General features: G+C 35.5%; 1 protein-coding gene across 1 annotated transcript; it reads right to left on the bottom strand.

Annotated features, from left to right (window-relative positions):
* Positions 1-6,345: 6,345 nt before the first annotated feature.
* LOC140865192 (arginine decarboxylase-like) lies at positions 6,346-9,203 on the bottom strand. Its single transcript, XM_073269747.1, has 2 exons — positions 6,649-9,203; positions 6,346-6,553 (listed from the first exon to the last, which is right to left on the bottom strand). Exon 1 carries the CDS (start codon positions 8,783-8,785, stop codon positions 6,650-6,652), a length of 2,136 nt encoding a protein of 711 aa, XP_073125848.1. The 5' UTR covers positions 8,786-9,203; the 3' UTR covers positions 6,346-6,553; position 6,649.
* Between the last annotated feature and the right edge of the window lie 7,652 nt (positions 9,204-16,855).

Raw genomic sequence — 16,855 nt, 5'->3', positions numbered from 1 at the left:
TCTCCTTTGAACTCAGGTGGTCCCAACTCTAAGAACCTTTTGTAGATAGGGTTTTGATTAGTTGCAGGATGGTTATTTCCAGCATTAGTTGTCTGGGCTTGAAGCAACTGTTGTATTTGAGCTCCCTGAGCAAGGCTTTGCTCTTGAAGCAGAGTAGTTAATCCCGTCAAAAACTGGTTGTTTTGATTGTTCTCACTATCTGGCCCGCAATCACTATGGTTGTTGTTTGCGGAATTGGCGTTGGTATTGGTGTTGTTTCCCCTACGTGATGCCATAGTCCTAAAGTACAATATTATCAACACCGCTCAGTCATGATTCAAAACGTAAATATACTTAAACATATAACATGCATACATAGATCTGATCATCGCATTATCATTCACATAATCACATTAGACACATAACTTACAGACAAGAAGACGGAGTGTTGGAGTCGTGGCGAGTATGCATGAGTGTTTCAAGAAAACCCAGAGCGAACTGCTCTGATACCAAACTGTAATACCCTCAACCGATGAAGATGTTACAAACTAACATGACGTTAAAACTAGTTCGGAAAAGAAAATTTTTGAAAGATGTATGCATACATCAAACCTTACTTAAAACATTTCAGAATAGTTTACAAACCAAATCATGACAATTAAAAACATAAAGCGTATTTTCTTCAATCAACATAACAACATTTAGTTCATTAACTTGACACAAACACACTCAAAACATAACACACTCATGCATCGCCCTCCGGTCCGACTCCTTGCTCTTCTTCATGCCCGACATTGAACTCGTCGACATATGCATAAATTTCATCCTCATTACCTGCACCATCCAAGTATAGTGAGTCTAAAGACTCAACAAGAGTATGCAGTAAAAATGATGAGATTTCAATTATCATTTAAACGTAACATAACATAAACTTATCATTTGGTGACGAATTATGCAAAATTGTGGCAACCGTCATAATGGGCACATTCATCTTTTCTTGTTGATCAACAATCATATGACATTACGCCTCGTTACATTCGTTAATTCATTTTCGGAGGACCTAACCCATACATGGAGCCGTATTTGGGAGGGCCCCTCCGAATCCCAAACCGGAGTACCGTTCCCGTATTGCCACAACAAAGACACATAAGACATCAAAATATTTTCATGCATCAACATATCATTCATTTCTCATATCATATCATTATCATTTCATCATAACATTCCATCTTTGCATGACCTGTATGCCATAAAACATTCATCATAACATCATGATTCTTTTCATAAACTTTTATGTCGTGAGCTTAAAAAATTACTCGATAACTTCATGCATTCCATAGATGATTAAAATCATACTTGCATATTGAACATAGCTTTCATGAATGAAACTTAGACATGTACATGCAACATATAACATAATCGGTTCACATAAATCATTCTTTTCATTCTTGACGTAAAACTTGAAACTTTTTGCATAAGAACTCTTAAACATACATAAAACACCTTAATACATCATAAACATTCATTTAGAACTTAAAAACATGCATGGAAAGATTTTTAGGACCGAACCATCTTCGCTCGAGCGCAAGTTCTCGCGCTCGAGCGAGCTCTGCACTGGATTTGCATGTTGCAGGCATTACAACTATATTTTTCGTTCGGAATTTGGAAAATTTTTAAACATAAATGTTGTATCCCTTGATCTTGGATTTGTAATTCCGAAAGCCTCACCTCAATTGGATTTCCCAGTAAAACGTTATACTCATTCTCCCGAGATGTGTCACTGCCGGAAATTCAAACCACTCGACACACTTCGGGGCAATTTTGGCCAATCTTCCAAAATGATTTTGAAAAAACAAAAAACACGAAAGTTGTAGATAAATAAGGTATATTTCAAATACAATTGACTTCATCTCATTTGGATTAATACAATAGACTTAATCCACAAAATTGCAACAAGTGTCTCTAATCCAAGACAACCTAGCACATGCAACGTTTCAAAGATTTAACTCAAACTAACTCAACACTTCAAAATTCAACACACACCTTAAAAATCAGTCCTTTTCCAAATCTAAACCATAAGAATCTATCAACACACATTATTTATCAAAAATTTCACAAGAACGACTTACATATCACGATATCATAAACATCATGCTTTTATGTTTCTCAAATCTTTAAAATCATGAATACAACTCATCAACACACATCATTTCTTATCAAAATAGATATATCTTGAATGGTGGTTTAAAAATTCTTTAAAAACTTGCCTTTATTAAGAGGTTGAGATGATCCGAAACTTTGGAGACAAGCTAAACCTTGAATAAACTGGAAACTAGCACCAAGATCTCACTTGGATCTTGAAGAATTTGATGAAGAAGATGATAAATGGTGAGGGGACGTCAAAAATGTGTAGAGGAAAGAAGAATGGCTGAATTATTGGATGGTAAGAGTCAAGGGAAGCATTAAACATGTAGGGAAATTTGTTGTTAAGGGTAGCTTTCAAACTTTAGTACATATCGTGTGTCAACTATATAAAATGCAGTCAATCACACGTCTTGACTCGTCCAATAAAATAATATCCCTCAACTCATACATCAAAAACATATCAATATTATACTTAAAACTTTCGTAAAAATAGGCTCTATCATCTCGTTCGTAGGTTAACCTCGTCCCGTAAGTCCAGAATCAAACTCGACCTGAAACCATTAACTTAATCTAAGGCGTTAAACATAAAATAATTATATCATGAAACCATAATCATTAAATCATAAATTAAACAATTTAGGTCATAAAATCAAAAAGATTTATTTTAAAATCATCGTAAGCGAGTTTAGTGGATTTGGACCTTACATTCACAGTCAAGAAATGATCCTAAAATTCTTGAGGCATCCCATCACTATACGTTTATTGATCACCTCCTGACCCATAGGAGTAGATACAACTAAGTTAAGGTCAAGAGATACATATGTTAACTTATTTCGTGAAAAAGAGGCTAGATATGAATTAATGCTATGTACCAGTTTCAATAAAAATAAGAGCAGGTATGCCACATAACAAAAAGATACCTATTATCATGCGGTCACTCTTGGCGTTATCCTTGTCCTGGTTGAGAGCGTACAACTTCCCTCGGGCTCGAGGTCGCAAGGTAGAAGTTCCTTATATTTCTGGCAGGTGACGTGGCTGGACAGAAGCCTAGGATTTACTAGCAGCTCCAAAACCAATGCCTCCTGTCCAAGTAGGATTGTCCCTCCGCACATGCCCTTTCCCTTCGCGGATGAAACAAGCACCAGATGCCCTCTGGCATTCCTTATTCAGGTGATTTTGGCCACACTGATCACAGTGCCCCTCCTTCTTTCGACCCAATCGGAATACTCCTCAAGAACCAGAAGAAGTAGAAGTAGAGGTAAAACCCTGCTTCTTAAAATATTGAGCATGAGGCCCAAGTCATCCACTAAGTTTAGAAGATAGAAGTACTTTGGAACCGGTAACAATAATCTTTGCCTGACAGTAGCGATTCACCGGAGTCTCGTAAGAATTCGAATCATCACATACAGTGACCCAATCAAAGATCCCCTGGTTGAGGCCTTGCAAGAAGTGATCATATTTGGCCTCAGAACTGGCATTGATGTGGGGGCAGAACGACAATAACTTGATGAACTTTTGCTGATACTCATCCACTTTGATATAGCCTTGTTTCAATTTTAGCAGCTCTATGTATTTTTCCTGTCGAAAAGCTGGAGGAAAATATAGCTTCATAAAAATCTGAGGGAAATCCTCCCATAATACTTGGCCTTTCTCCATAATCAATTGGGTAGATTTGGATTTCCACCATTTTCTAGCATGTCCCTCTAATAAAAAGTTCATGGCCTCCATCTTCTGCTCCTTGGAGTAGTCAAAGGTGCGAAAACTACTCTCCATCCATTCCAGTCAATTTTCAGAAACCTTCGGGGTTTTGTCTCCCACCAGTGGCTTTGGTCCGATCTGCAAGAACTTATGCATCACGAACCGACGTTGCCACTCATGATGGTGATGGTGTCTGTGAGGATGTCCTGGAGCACCCTCAGCTCTTAGATGGCCTATATCTCTATGACTCTCGTCACCTTGTTTGGAAATATCTCTAAAAATATTAACGACAATAATCTCAAAATGTCATAGTATGTCCCATGATTATGCATGCTCTAATACCACAAATGTAGTGACTCATCTCGGATCACTTATTAACTATCAATTTTAAGCATGCAATTAGATTAATAACCCAACTAATTAAAATAACAGAGTTTATTGTGAAAAAAATTAAAAACCTAGTACATGATAAACCAATAAAATACGACCGGTACTAAAAATCCAATGTATTCATACAACCATATTTACATAGATAATTAGTTGTAGGTAGATAAATTTCTCAGCAGCCCTTGGACCTGCAACTACTCATGCCTCGATCCTCTTGCACCATCGAACATGAGATATGCCTCATGGAATGGGGTGTCTAAGATAACACCAAAGATGTGAGTGATAATTTCCCAATACGAAAGTATGATTATACAAAAATAATATGATACATGCAGCATGAGATGACTAGGTGATTGGTCAACTACCAAGTCCTGCACAGACTGGGCGCCAATGAGTATATAAAACCATGTAGGAATCCGACTGTAGGGTGACTCTCACAATCATCTAGATCATCGTAATATTAGTCTCCGCGCATTGTGGTGACTCTCCGTGTCAAACAACATAACAGGTGTAGGGATGAGTGACCTACGAGAAAGGTCATCTCAAATGAGATACGACTCAACGTGTATTTACATATGCAATATGTATGAAAAGCGGTAAAACATGTATAATGACACGTAAATGCAACATTTAAGCATGCATACTCAGCTGAAAATCTCAGTCAGTACTTACGTACCACTAAGTAATAGATAAGTATAATCAGGGCCTAGGTTCCAAGCCTATAGTCAAGTAATTATCATATCACTAAACATTCTTTTAAATCCTTAACTAAGTTAACAGGTACTCCTATTTTCTAATAGAATTCTCTAACCATACCTTTTTTTGTCGTTAGCATTCTGATGGTGATAGCATATTTTCTACTGACAACCTTGATGTTATTCCAGAAGCACCCTCATTGTTAGTTTCGGACCCTCTATATAGACTGAATCAAGAGCAAAACTGTGGAAATTTTGATTTAAAACTACAGCATCGGACTCGGACCCCTATATATAGGCTGAGTTTGGATCTTCCAAACTCTGCATGCATAACACATTTCTGATCACCAGAGCTCGGACGTTTCGATCACCCTTTGGTGGTCACAACTCTTCATGCGACTGATGCATAAGTCACCAATGCATGGACAACTTATTGGTGTGCATCTGGCTTTGAAAACTCCTATCATGAATTCGGACCTTCCGATCATCCACGTGGCCTACATCCGATCCTGAATCCATTGGTTTACTTGTCTAGTAGGGATCGAACGTTCCAATCTCCGTTTTAAATTGATTCTTTGAATCCGATCTCAAAATGTGCTTCCAAAGTGAGGGTTCGGACCTTCCGAAGATCCTTGCTTCCAAACTTTCCAAGGATCCAGTTCAGTGTTTCCGAACTATACTTCGAATCTTTCGAACTCTCTGATGGTTAATCCGAAGCTTAGAATTTATAACTTAATTCCAATCAATCATTTGATTTGTTTGGTTTGTAACACTAATTATGTTTAACATTTTATTAACTGAAAACGGGATATGAGTTACTAGAAAATATAAATATATTAAAGTTTTACTCGCAAAATGTCAAAAAAAAAGAAGATAATATAATACATCATATAATATATTTAAAACTAACTATATTAAAAGTTCAATCTCTTATCAAAATTAAAATTATGGATAGTTTTATACTGTTATATCATATAGCAAGAAAAATCATGGCAATATTTAGCTTTTTAAATTGGACTTCGATTCTTTATCTTTTGTATCATTTGGAACAAACTTATTTTATTCGGGTTTATTTGGTGAAAATTGAATTAATGAAACGAGATCTTTTTGGAAGATGAATCTCAAATTGTTCAAAGACAATTTAAAAAATTATATGAATTGATATAATGTTAATATTGAACAGATGTCCGAGTTGATGCAACCTAATGTGTTTTGCAGGTTATCATGTCAGTTCATATATAGATTTATTCGTATAGTAATATACTTAGATGAAAGGTAGCATTCCATTGTCATAACGAATTTACTTTAGTCCCTTGGGGGACATCCTTGGAACCATAGCGTGGCCTGGTCCAAATTTTTATTACTTGGAACTTATGAGTTTAAAAAAAAAAACAAAAAACAAATATATACATTGGACTATAGATAAAGAATAAACCTTTGAGCACTTAATTTTTTTATTACTTGGAACTTATGAGTTTAAAAAAACAAAAAACAAATATATACATTGGACTATGGATGAAGAATAAACCTTTGAGCACTTAATTTACACAACATCAAGCTCATTCATTGTACTTCTACATTATAATCTTTGACAATCCAAGTCCTCCTAACTTCTAAGTCTCTCCATCCGACCTCTTCCTCTCTGGCATCTGGGATGGAACAACATAGTCGAAGCCGATATTTTTAAAAACAACAGACAGATGAAACTCAAAACATAAAACTTTGAACCCCTAAAGATTATTACCTCAAGCCATGAAATAAGACCACTGCTCTTCCTCGGCAGCAACAGAGTCGCCGTCCGGAGCATACAGCTCATTATTGCAAGAAGAGTAAGTGCCATTATTGGCAGTAATGCTGCAAGAAGATGTAGACGAGAGGTACGGCATGTTATTGAAACAAGAATCAATGTCATTCAAAAGAGCTGAACAGCTGCCATCATCATCAACTGCGAATTCTTCGGCACGTTGCTTGAGGGTCTCGAACATGATCTTGGGCTCATGCTGCATCAGCCGCAGCACGTCTCCGCACGATGGCCCTGGCATGGCACGCGTCACTGCAAAGCTGTGAGGGCTATTGCTCTGCGAGATATGCACTACACTCGGGCCACCGAACAGGTTGTGAACGCCCCCCAATGCCTCCTCATAAGCCCCACCTAAGAACATTCCCAAGTAGTATGCCCCACCATTTCCATTCAAACCTCTGTTGCCTTCTAATTCATGCAGAGGTAGGCTGGACTCGTCTCCGATGAACTTGTCGATCTTTCCATCGCTGTCACAGGTCAAGTCCGACAAAATCCCCCTCACCTTAGGCCTCTCATCGAGCCTGTGGATTGGGATAATCGGAAACAACTGGCCAATTCCCCAAAAATCAGGGAGTGAGGTGAAAACTGATAGGTTCATATTATAAATCTGAACAGGGTCAGACACCCTGATTGCATTGGACACTAATTCACAGAGGCCATCAACTGAAGCTAGCTGTTCCATATCTAAAGAACCTTGCTTGAATTGTTCAACACACTTTTGTTTCAGCTGCTCAGCGTAAAGCAAACAACCATGGTGCTCACCACGAGCTGACGCCTCGAATAAATTCTGGTAATCAACTAGAGCATCATTGCTCAATTTCTCCACTAAAAGCTGAAGTTCTCCAGAAGATATCTGGGAAGAATCTTGAAAACTTGTTGAAACTGATTCGAACACTAAAATCGAGTGGTGAGAAACAATTGCACGGCCGCTTTCACTACAAATAATGGGATGTTTAATGCCCTTGCGATCACAGACAAATCGAACAGCCTTAACAACAGCTGAAGCATATTCTTGAAGGCTGTAACCAACAGAAATATCTGAATCTTGAGACTTTGAGCCATCATAATCGATTCCAAGGCCTCCGCCTATGTCAATGACTTTCATACAAACTCCAAGGCGAACCAGCTCACAGTAAATCTGAGAGGCCTCGCAAACAGCATCAGCAAGCAAAAGAGTCGAAGGAATCTGAGATCCAATATGGAAATGCAGCAGCTGCAAAGAATCCAGCATCTCAAACTGCTGCAACTTCTTAACAACTCGGAGAATTTGGGTTGTTGTAAGCCCGAATTTTCCTGTCTCACCCGAGGTAGAACCAAAATGGCCTGAATGCTTAGTGCGGAGTTTTGCACGAAGTCCAATCACAGGACGAACACCGAGTTTCCTGCTGACATCAATAACGACATCTAGCTCTTCCTCTAGCTCAAGCACAACGACTGTATTCAAATGTAGCTTTCTGGCCGCAAGAGCAAGAGATATGTATTCTACATCCTTGAATCCATTGCACACCAAAAGTGCTTCCGGGCTTCCTTTACAGAGACTGCTCATAGCTAAAAGAAGCTCCGGTTTGGACCCCGCTTCCAGTCCAAAGCGGAAGCCTGACCCGAATTTTACAATGTCATCAACCACAAACTTGTCTTGATTGCATTTCACTGGATAAACACCCTGGTAATGGGCTCCATACTCCTGCGACTTGATAGCCAAATCAAAAGAAGCCTGCAGAGACTCAAGGCGATTCTTCAGCACATCAGGGAAACGAATAACAAGAGGAAGCTGAAGTCCGAGTCCGCCAGATGTTTTCGATTCGGAAACCTTCTTAACGACCTTGAGAAGATCGATTTCTTGGTGCACCAGAGTCTTAACACCATGAGGGTGAACAGAAACATTTCCATTGGTGTTAACGGTGAAGTAAGGTGCGCCCCACCCATCCACACGGTAAAGCAACGCCGAGTGGGCGGATGACCAGGCGGATACGGCATTTTCGGAAGGTGGAGTCGCCGGGAGAGGGCTGTCCCAGCTGGGTACACCGTAGGGAGGCGGAGGAGGAACTGCAGCGTCCACGCAACAAGCAAGGGCAGGCATCTCGTCCCCGATCTAGCTAAGATCTATCTGTTCTTTTCTAGAATTATACACAAGGAAACAAATCAAAAAAATGAAATTACAACCAATCTACGAATCGAAGATGCCGTAAAGGTGGGGGCTTTAACGCCCGCCGAGGCCGGAGCCCCGGCAACCCCCTCAAACGAAGAAATAAGTGATATGGGTCACGACAAAACGGAAGACACACGCACGCTTATAGGAACCCGATATCCCCACGCCTACCCTCCAACCGAACAACGGAATCAGAAACAAACCACGAATCCCACCGTACGGAATCGACAGAAGAGCTGGAGAATTTGGCAGAGAGATCGAATTGCGGAGGAGATACGGCGGAGGCCGAATGGCGACGGAGATATGAAGCGGGAGGCTAGGGTTTCAGCAAACGGAAATATATTGTGAGGTTGAGCGAGAATTGCATGAGAGGAGAAGCTGCGTCTACGTTTCAATAAAAGGATGGGAGGGCTGGGCCATGGAGCCCGAACTTTGGGCCCGATTTAATATCCGATTATTTCCCAAATTTTATCCATCTACCCGGCTTTCTTATTTCCTGTTATAATTTTTTGAATGTCAAAAATATATCTAATATCTATATCTATATCCATATCTTACTTCTTAAATCTTACTATCTAATCAAAATGAATTTACACGAATGCCTTTTTTTCTTTTACCTAAATTAATATTTGGTACTTTAATTCTTTTTTTCTTTTGTCCACTTGACATATTTTTCTATTTTTCAAAAAATATCATTTCTTTTCTAATATTCAATTTATCTTTCTCTATATTTTCAGCCGTATTTTTCATACATATTTTTATATTTTTAGATTAGATATTCTATCACTCCTAATATCTTACAATCTTACTATCACACAAAGAATTTAATTAACTAAGTTTTAATTAATTGGTAAAGTTTATGATGAAATTACGATTATATCTTAATTTAATTTCCAACAAAACTAAAATTATTTGACAAATTAATCATTTTATATGGTTTTCTTTTTTTTAGGCTATTAGATTTTATCTTATTTATCAAAATGACATCTCGTTATCTTTGTTTTTATTTTAAAAATTTTGGATTAGATAGTTATCACACTTAAACTTTTGAATATATAATTAATCATTTAACTTCGAAAAAAACATGAAAATCAATTAACATAAAAAAAATTTATGTATTATTTTTGAAGCTTCAATGCATATATATCTATAATTTTATACTGAATTATATATATATTTTTTAAATTTTTAAATAGATAGATATCACTCATAAATTTTCGAAAAATTCATGTCAATTTTTTTTACGATAATAACTTGTAATATTATTATGACCCAGATAAATCAGTCATTATAAGATTTACAAACCAAATAGAAAAATCTCCACTCTTCCAAACCAACCGCCAGGGGAGGAAATAGCAAAAAAATAATAAAATGTGCAATTTTTTTCGCCGTTCTAACATGCAAAAACTTTGAACCATGAAATTAAACTGTCAAGTAGTTTCCGAACATCCGAAGCAATTGCACCTGTGTAGCTGAAGTTCTCTTCTGGGTAATTGAGTCAGTAGTAAATTCATGAACATTTAAGTTTCGATCCGCGCGCACCAGTATCATTCCTTCATGAATTGCTGTGAGTTCCACATAAACCACCGAGGGTGGTTTTCATGTCCGCCTCCAAAATGCCATAATCAAATTTCCTTCATGCATTATGATCACGAACCACACCCCCAATCGCATAGCTCTTGGATTTTCATTGAATGCAGCATCTACCTCTTGCAGCGTTTTTTCAACAACGTACAGAACTACTAGTCTGTTGTCGGATCCAATCTTAAGCGCATTTCGCACCTCTTGATAAATACAAACGTATACAAAAAATCAATAATATATATTGGAGTTTTAAATATGGGGATTTATCTATAATAATATCTTTGAGTTTTTTTGAAATTAATTGTTTTTTTTTCTTATAATTTTGTGAGGGAAAAAAAGAAGAAGAAAATGGCTTTAATTGGGTTGGGTTAGAGATTCTACAACAGAGTTGAATCAGCGTCAAGTCTCCGCGTGAAGAGAAATTCAAGGTCCCACATTCGCCCAATCTTCATTTTATTTCTTTTGTTTTCTATGTAGTATGTACGTTGAAATTAATTATTATATATTTCCCTTTCCCAAAAAAAAAACTATATTTCACACCTTAATATTTTTAATTAAATGTTATATATTCTTTTACTAATAGTATTATGTTACGAGATGTTTTAGAAGACTACTGAATAATGTATTAATATATAAAATTAAAATGTTATTATAATTTGATTTTAGTGAACTGTCTTTTTGAAAAAAATAATAATTTTTTGGTCTACTAACTTGTTTATTTTTTAGTTTTGGACTATTAACTTTTCAAATTTTGCTTTTGGTAAATTAAATTTTAATTCTCAGTTATTTTGTTCAAATTGCTGATGTAGCAACTTAACATTTCATTATTTTTCGGTGATACGTCATCAGTTGGACCAAATTAATCTAAAACTAAAAGCTAATGTACCAAACCAATTTTGAAACGTTCATGGATAAAAACCAAAAAATAGACAAGTTAATTTTTTAAAAAATATATTTCCCTTTTAAGAAACACAAAAACTTTTGTGTGTAATACAATCTCAAGTTAATTTCGTGAGACATGTCTCTTAATTGATCAGCGAAGTCCTTTTCACTCTATATATGAATCGAGTCGATCTGTCAAACGAATAAAGTGACCTACCCGCTAAGGAAAAGGAAAAAAGAAAGACCTACCCGCTAAGGAAAAGGAAAAAAAGTTTACTATTATTATTATTATTATTATTATTATTATTATTATTATTATTATTATCACTGATTTGTTGTTCGCATAAACTATCACTTTAGGTACTATAAGAATTTAAGGATATGATAATAATATAGAGATAAATAATCAAATATGATAAATAAATAAATAAATAAAAATGATAGCTAGAGAGTGTTTGGTTAAGTTTATTAAGATAATCTTATAAGTTCTAGGAACTTATAAGTTGTCAGGTTTTATTTTTTTGAAAACAACTTATAAGTTGTCAGGTCTTATTTTTTTGAAAACAACTTATAAGTTGTCAAACAGTTTATTTTAACAGTTTATAAGTTGTTTGGAAAATTTTTATCAAACAGATTTGAAGTATGCTCCAATAAGATGTTTTGTAGAGCTTATAAGTCTAAGTAAACACCCTCTTAGCATAGTATTTGGTTTAATTTATAAATATAGTTTGCTTAATTGATTGATTAAATTTTAAATAAGATGATATATTACCATTTTGCCCTTTTAAAAATTAATTTTTTTAATAATATTATATATTAAGGGTAATATAGTAATTTAAATTCAATGATTTGATTGATGTAAAATAAATAATTATTTATTTGATTGATGTAAGATTAATATTTAGTGTAGATAAATAATATGACCAAGTAAACATGAGATTGAATAAGATAAATTATCAATAGATTAATAATATGTCACTTCAAATGGCGTTTCAAGATTTTACTATCTATTTGTAGTTTATATTAAATCAGAGAATCCTATAAGTGAATCCTAAATAAAAATTAGGATTGTCTAACTTTCCATGAAATGTCTGTATCATTGACTAACCTTTTTTTTCCTGCCAGGTACAAACCAATATCAAAGAAGGAGACATATCACATCCTTATAACTCCCCATCTACAATTTCCAAATGAATATCATTTAAACTCGTGTTTAATTTGCAGTTTATGTGTTTTTTATATTAGCATTATTTCTAGAATATTTAAGCAGCGGAATAAAAAATAAAGACAGATTATTTTAATGTAGTTCGGTTGAAACACCAACATATATGAGGCCACGCCCAGATATCAAATGAATCCACTAAAACTAAATATCTTACAATTACAGAAGGATTTATTCAGTAACAAAAAGACTCCATCTTTTTATGACGTCTCTATGACGAACACTTTCAGTAGATTCACTTGGAGAGCATCACTTGTCTTTGACTTCGCTCTCTTCAAACTCTTTCCGAACTCAGAATGAATTTCCGTTATATTTTTCTCAGCTTGTATCACTGGATATCGGGACACTTAGTAGAACACAATGTGTTTTTTTTTTCTCCAGAATTCATCCCACACCCCTTAATGATGTATTACGCTCATAATATAGTTAAACATTCTGCAGATATCTCACCAGTCTGTTTCAAGAGATAGATACAACAAATTTTTTTCTTCATGCTTATCAATATCAAATTTATATCACCTTGATACTTTTGATAACTTGCACCATGTAACTTGACAATTTCTCAGCAATTATGCATACTCATACAGATAATATATTGTTATAAAGATTAGTATAAACATAAGATTATCTAATAATAATATATCACATGTTAATATCATTACTAATCAAAACAAACCAAAACACATAACTAATCTTGATAATATCCACACACCAAAATAATCAAAACAAGCCAATTAAAAGTTACGTCTAACAATCTCTCTCTTTGGCTTGTTTTGAGCACAACCATATACACAACCACAAAATAGCTACTACCCCTTTGTACAGCAACAAACAAAAAGGCATCATCAAAAATTTCTCTCTCAATGTGAGATAACCTTGCTCTTTCATCTTATACATCTCTCCCTCAATGTGTGATTTTTCTGCAATAATCTTTCAATACACAAGTTGAACAAAATCAAGTGAGAATAGAAAAAAAAACAAAAATTATTAGATTCAAACAAGTTTTCATAACAAAAGAACAAAAGTTACACCACATGCAAAACAAAAGTTTATTTTCTCTCGTAGATAAGAAAATATTCTCCAACCTTTCTTCCAAAAAATGCAAGAGTAAGCTTATTTGACTGACAAAATTATATTTGAACAAAAAAACAAATTATGGGGAAAGTTACTTAAAACAAAACTTAAACATATATGTGCCACCAAAATTTCTAGGTGTGCCAAAAGAAACCATTCAAGCTTACATGTTTATACTTCTTAGATCCCAACAATCTCATAAAGAATAGACGTGGGTTTAACATATATATGTGAAAAAATGTGTTGACTCTGATAAGTGTGTTTTAATTCATGTTTTTGTGGTTATGTTTAGGTTGTTTCTACATGCATTCATGTTATTTTAGCATTGATTCAGTATGATTTTATTACTTTTCATGCATTTTCTCTACATCTTACTTTCCTTGGGTCAATTGTAGGATTTATAAAGAATTCAGACTTTTTGGGCAGAAGTTGACTCGCTCGAGCGGGTATTTCTTATTGCTCAAGAGCGTGAAGAAAGAATTTTGAAGAACTGGACAGAAAAATGCGCGCTCGAGCGGGTTCTTCTTGCGCTCGATCGTGCCTGGAGGAATTTTTATTGTTCAAGGCAGAAAATTTGGCACTCGAGCGGGGACTTATTACGCTCGAGCGATCGCGGGAAACAATTTTCCATATTGAACTCTTTTGACAAGGAAACACAATTTATTATATTTAGGGCATCTATATATACAAAAGGGCAACAAATTTCGAGGGGATTTAGCAGCTTATTGACGAGCAAGGCAACTAGGCTTGGAGAAACTCGAAGAACGCTTCACCATTTATTCTAAATTCTTCTTTTGATTTTTGTTTGATGATTAAACTCTATTTTGAATTAGGTTTATGATTATGGAGTAGACTTTCCTTTCGATTAAGGCCATCAGATTGGTCGAGACTGATTTATGTCGAACACGTGGATTATGATTTAGTATTTTTTATTTATTTCAATTATTGATTGTTGGATTTATCATGTTGTTATTGTGAATAATTTGGTCAGTTCTTTGCTTGATTGTTGATTGATTCAATGTTGAAAGATTAGGAATTGATAATGCTTTGTTCCAACAATTAACACGAGGTTAAATCGACTAGAAATAGTAATCGATTTCACTGTACAATTTAAGGTGAGAACTGAATTTTCATGAATATTTAATGCATTTGAATTTGATTAGAATTAATTAAAAATAATTAATCCGTCCAACTTGAATACATTTAACAAGACTAGAAATAGCTTGTTGAATAGAATAGGAAAATTCACCATGATTTGAAGTAATATTGCGTTTTAGATTGTGCCACGTGTAAGCATAAATTAGCTCGGTACCTTCGTGTGCTTTGATCGATTTATTTAATATTGAATTCATCCTTCGAGTGCTATTTTTTTCTTTGTTTATTTTCTGATTATCTATTTATTATTTATATTTTTGTTGAATAAATTCAATCACCTTTTATTATTTAGTCTAGATTAAGTAGAATAAATATATTTTGGTAATCATCAATCAGTCTTTGTGAGATTGATATCTGGACTCGTTGTTCGTATACTAATACTTGACCTAGCACTTGCTAAATTTATTTATAACCAAAATCGACGGTCAATTTTTGAAGCCGTTGTCGGGGAATGTTAGTGATATCAAGATTTTTTATTTACTTGAGACTAGATTTTTATCTTTATTTTAACGATTTTCTGAAATCTGAACCTGCATTCTTATTGTTGATTTCTGGGGCTTATTTTCTTGTATGCGCCGTACTCGTCTCTCCAAATATCTCGTACCGCTTGATTGGAAATCGAGCGCACACTCAGCAGCATATAAAAAGCTCAAAAGAAGATAAACCTGTTGTTAAAATCAGATTCGGAATAAGAGGGTGAAAGTGATAATAAATCAGAAGTTGATATGGAAAATGAGAACGATTATCGTACAGTGTTGGATTTGATCAGACCTCCAGGCGACGGTTATGGATCCAGTATCGTTTGCCCCGCTATTGAGGCGAACTTTGAGCTGAAACTAGCTATTATTCAAATGATAAAACTTCAAGCAAGATTTTTTGAGGCACTGTTGTGGAATATCATCCCTACGCTCATCTGGAGCGATTTTTGTCAATCTGTGACACCTTCAAGTTTAATGGAGTAACACCTGATGCAGTGAGACTGTGGTTATTTTCATTCTCCTTGCAAGGGGATGCAACTGAGTGACTAGAAGACTTACCTGCTGGCTCTATCACTACATGGACGGGCCTAGTCCAAGTGTTCCTAAACAAGTACTTTCCACCCACTAAGATGGCGCAATTATTTTCTGATATTATCTCCTTCAAGCAGAAGGACGGAGAGTCTTTGAATTCAGCATGGACCAGATTCAAAAAGATGTTGAGGATGTGCCCTCAACATAAAAGCCACCAGACTCGAACCTTTTACAATGGTGCCGACCCATCGGTTTGGTCTATGCTGGATGCTGCAGCAAATAGAAGTTTATTCAGAAAAAGTCTAGCAGACGCATGGGAAATAATACGAAATATGGCAGAAAGTAATATGGGGTGGCAAGATTTGAAGAAGACAGAAAGTAATGTGGGGTGGCAAGATTTGAAGAAGAAGAAGAAGAAGAAGAAGAAAAAGAAGAAGAAATAATAATAAGTTTTGGAGGTTGATTCTTTAACAGCACTGGCTGCAAAGATTGACGCTCTACTCATCAAATGTCACAGATATAGTCTGCCCCTGTTATTCAAGTTCAGGAGAATATGCCATAGGAACATCAGATTTTTGAGGCCGAGGAAGCAAATTTTGTGGGAAACCAAGGAAGACAGCAGTATAACCCCTACAAAATCAGTAAACTCAGACCTTTTACAATGGTGCCGACCCGTCGGTTTGGTCTATGTTGGATGCTGAAACAAATGAAATTTTATTCAGAAAAACTCCAGCAGACGCATGGGATATAATATAGAATATGACAGAAAGTAATGTGGGGAGGACATATTTGAAGAAGGAGAAGAAAACAGAAATTTTTGAGGTTGATGCTTTAACAACACTGGTTGCAAAGATTGACGCTCTTACTCATCAAATGTTCCAGATGCAGTCAGCCTCTGTTAATCAAGTTTGGAGGAATATTCCAGAGGAATAACAGATTTTCGAGGCCAAGGCAGCAAATTTTGTGGGAAACCAAGAAAGACAACAATATAACCCCTAAAACAACACATATAATCCTGCCTGGAAAAACCATCATAATTTTTCATGGAAGTCCTTATGATGTCCATTATGATGA

Source organism: Henckelia pumila, chromosome 4, assembly GCF_033568475.1.
Source record: "Henckelia pumila isolate YLH828 chromosome 4, ASM3356847v2, whole genome shotgun sequence".
NCBI lineage: Eukaryota > Viridiplantae > Streptophyta > Magnoliopsida > Lamiales > Gesneriaceae > Henckelia > Henckelia pumila.
This window is presented reverse-complemented; position numbering and strand designations above follow the sequence as displayed.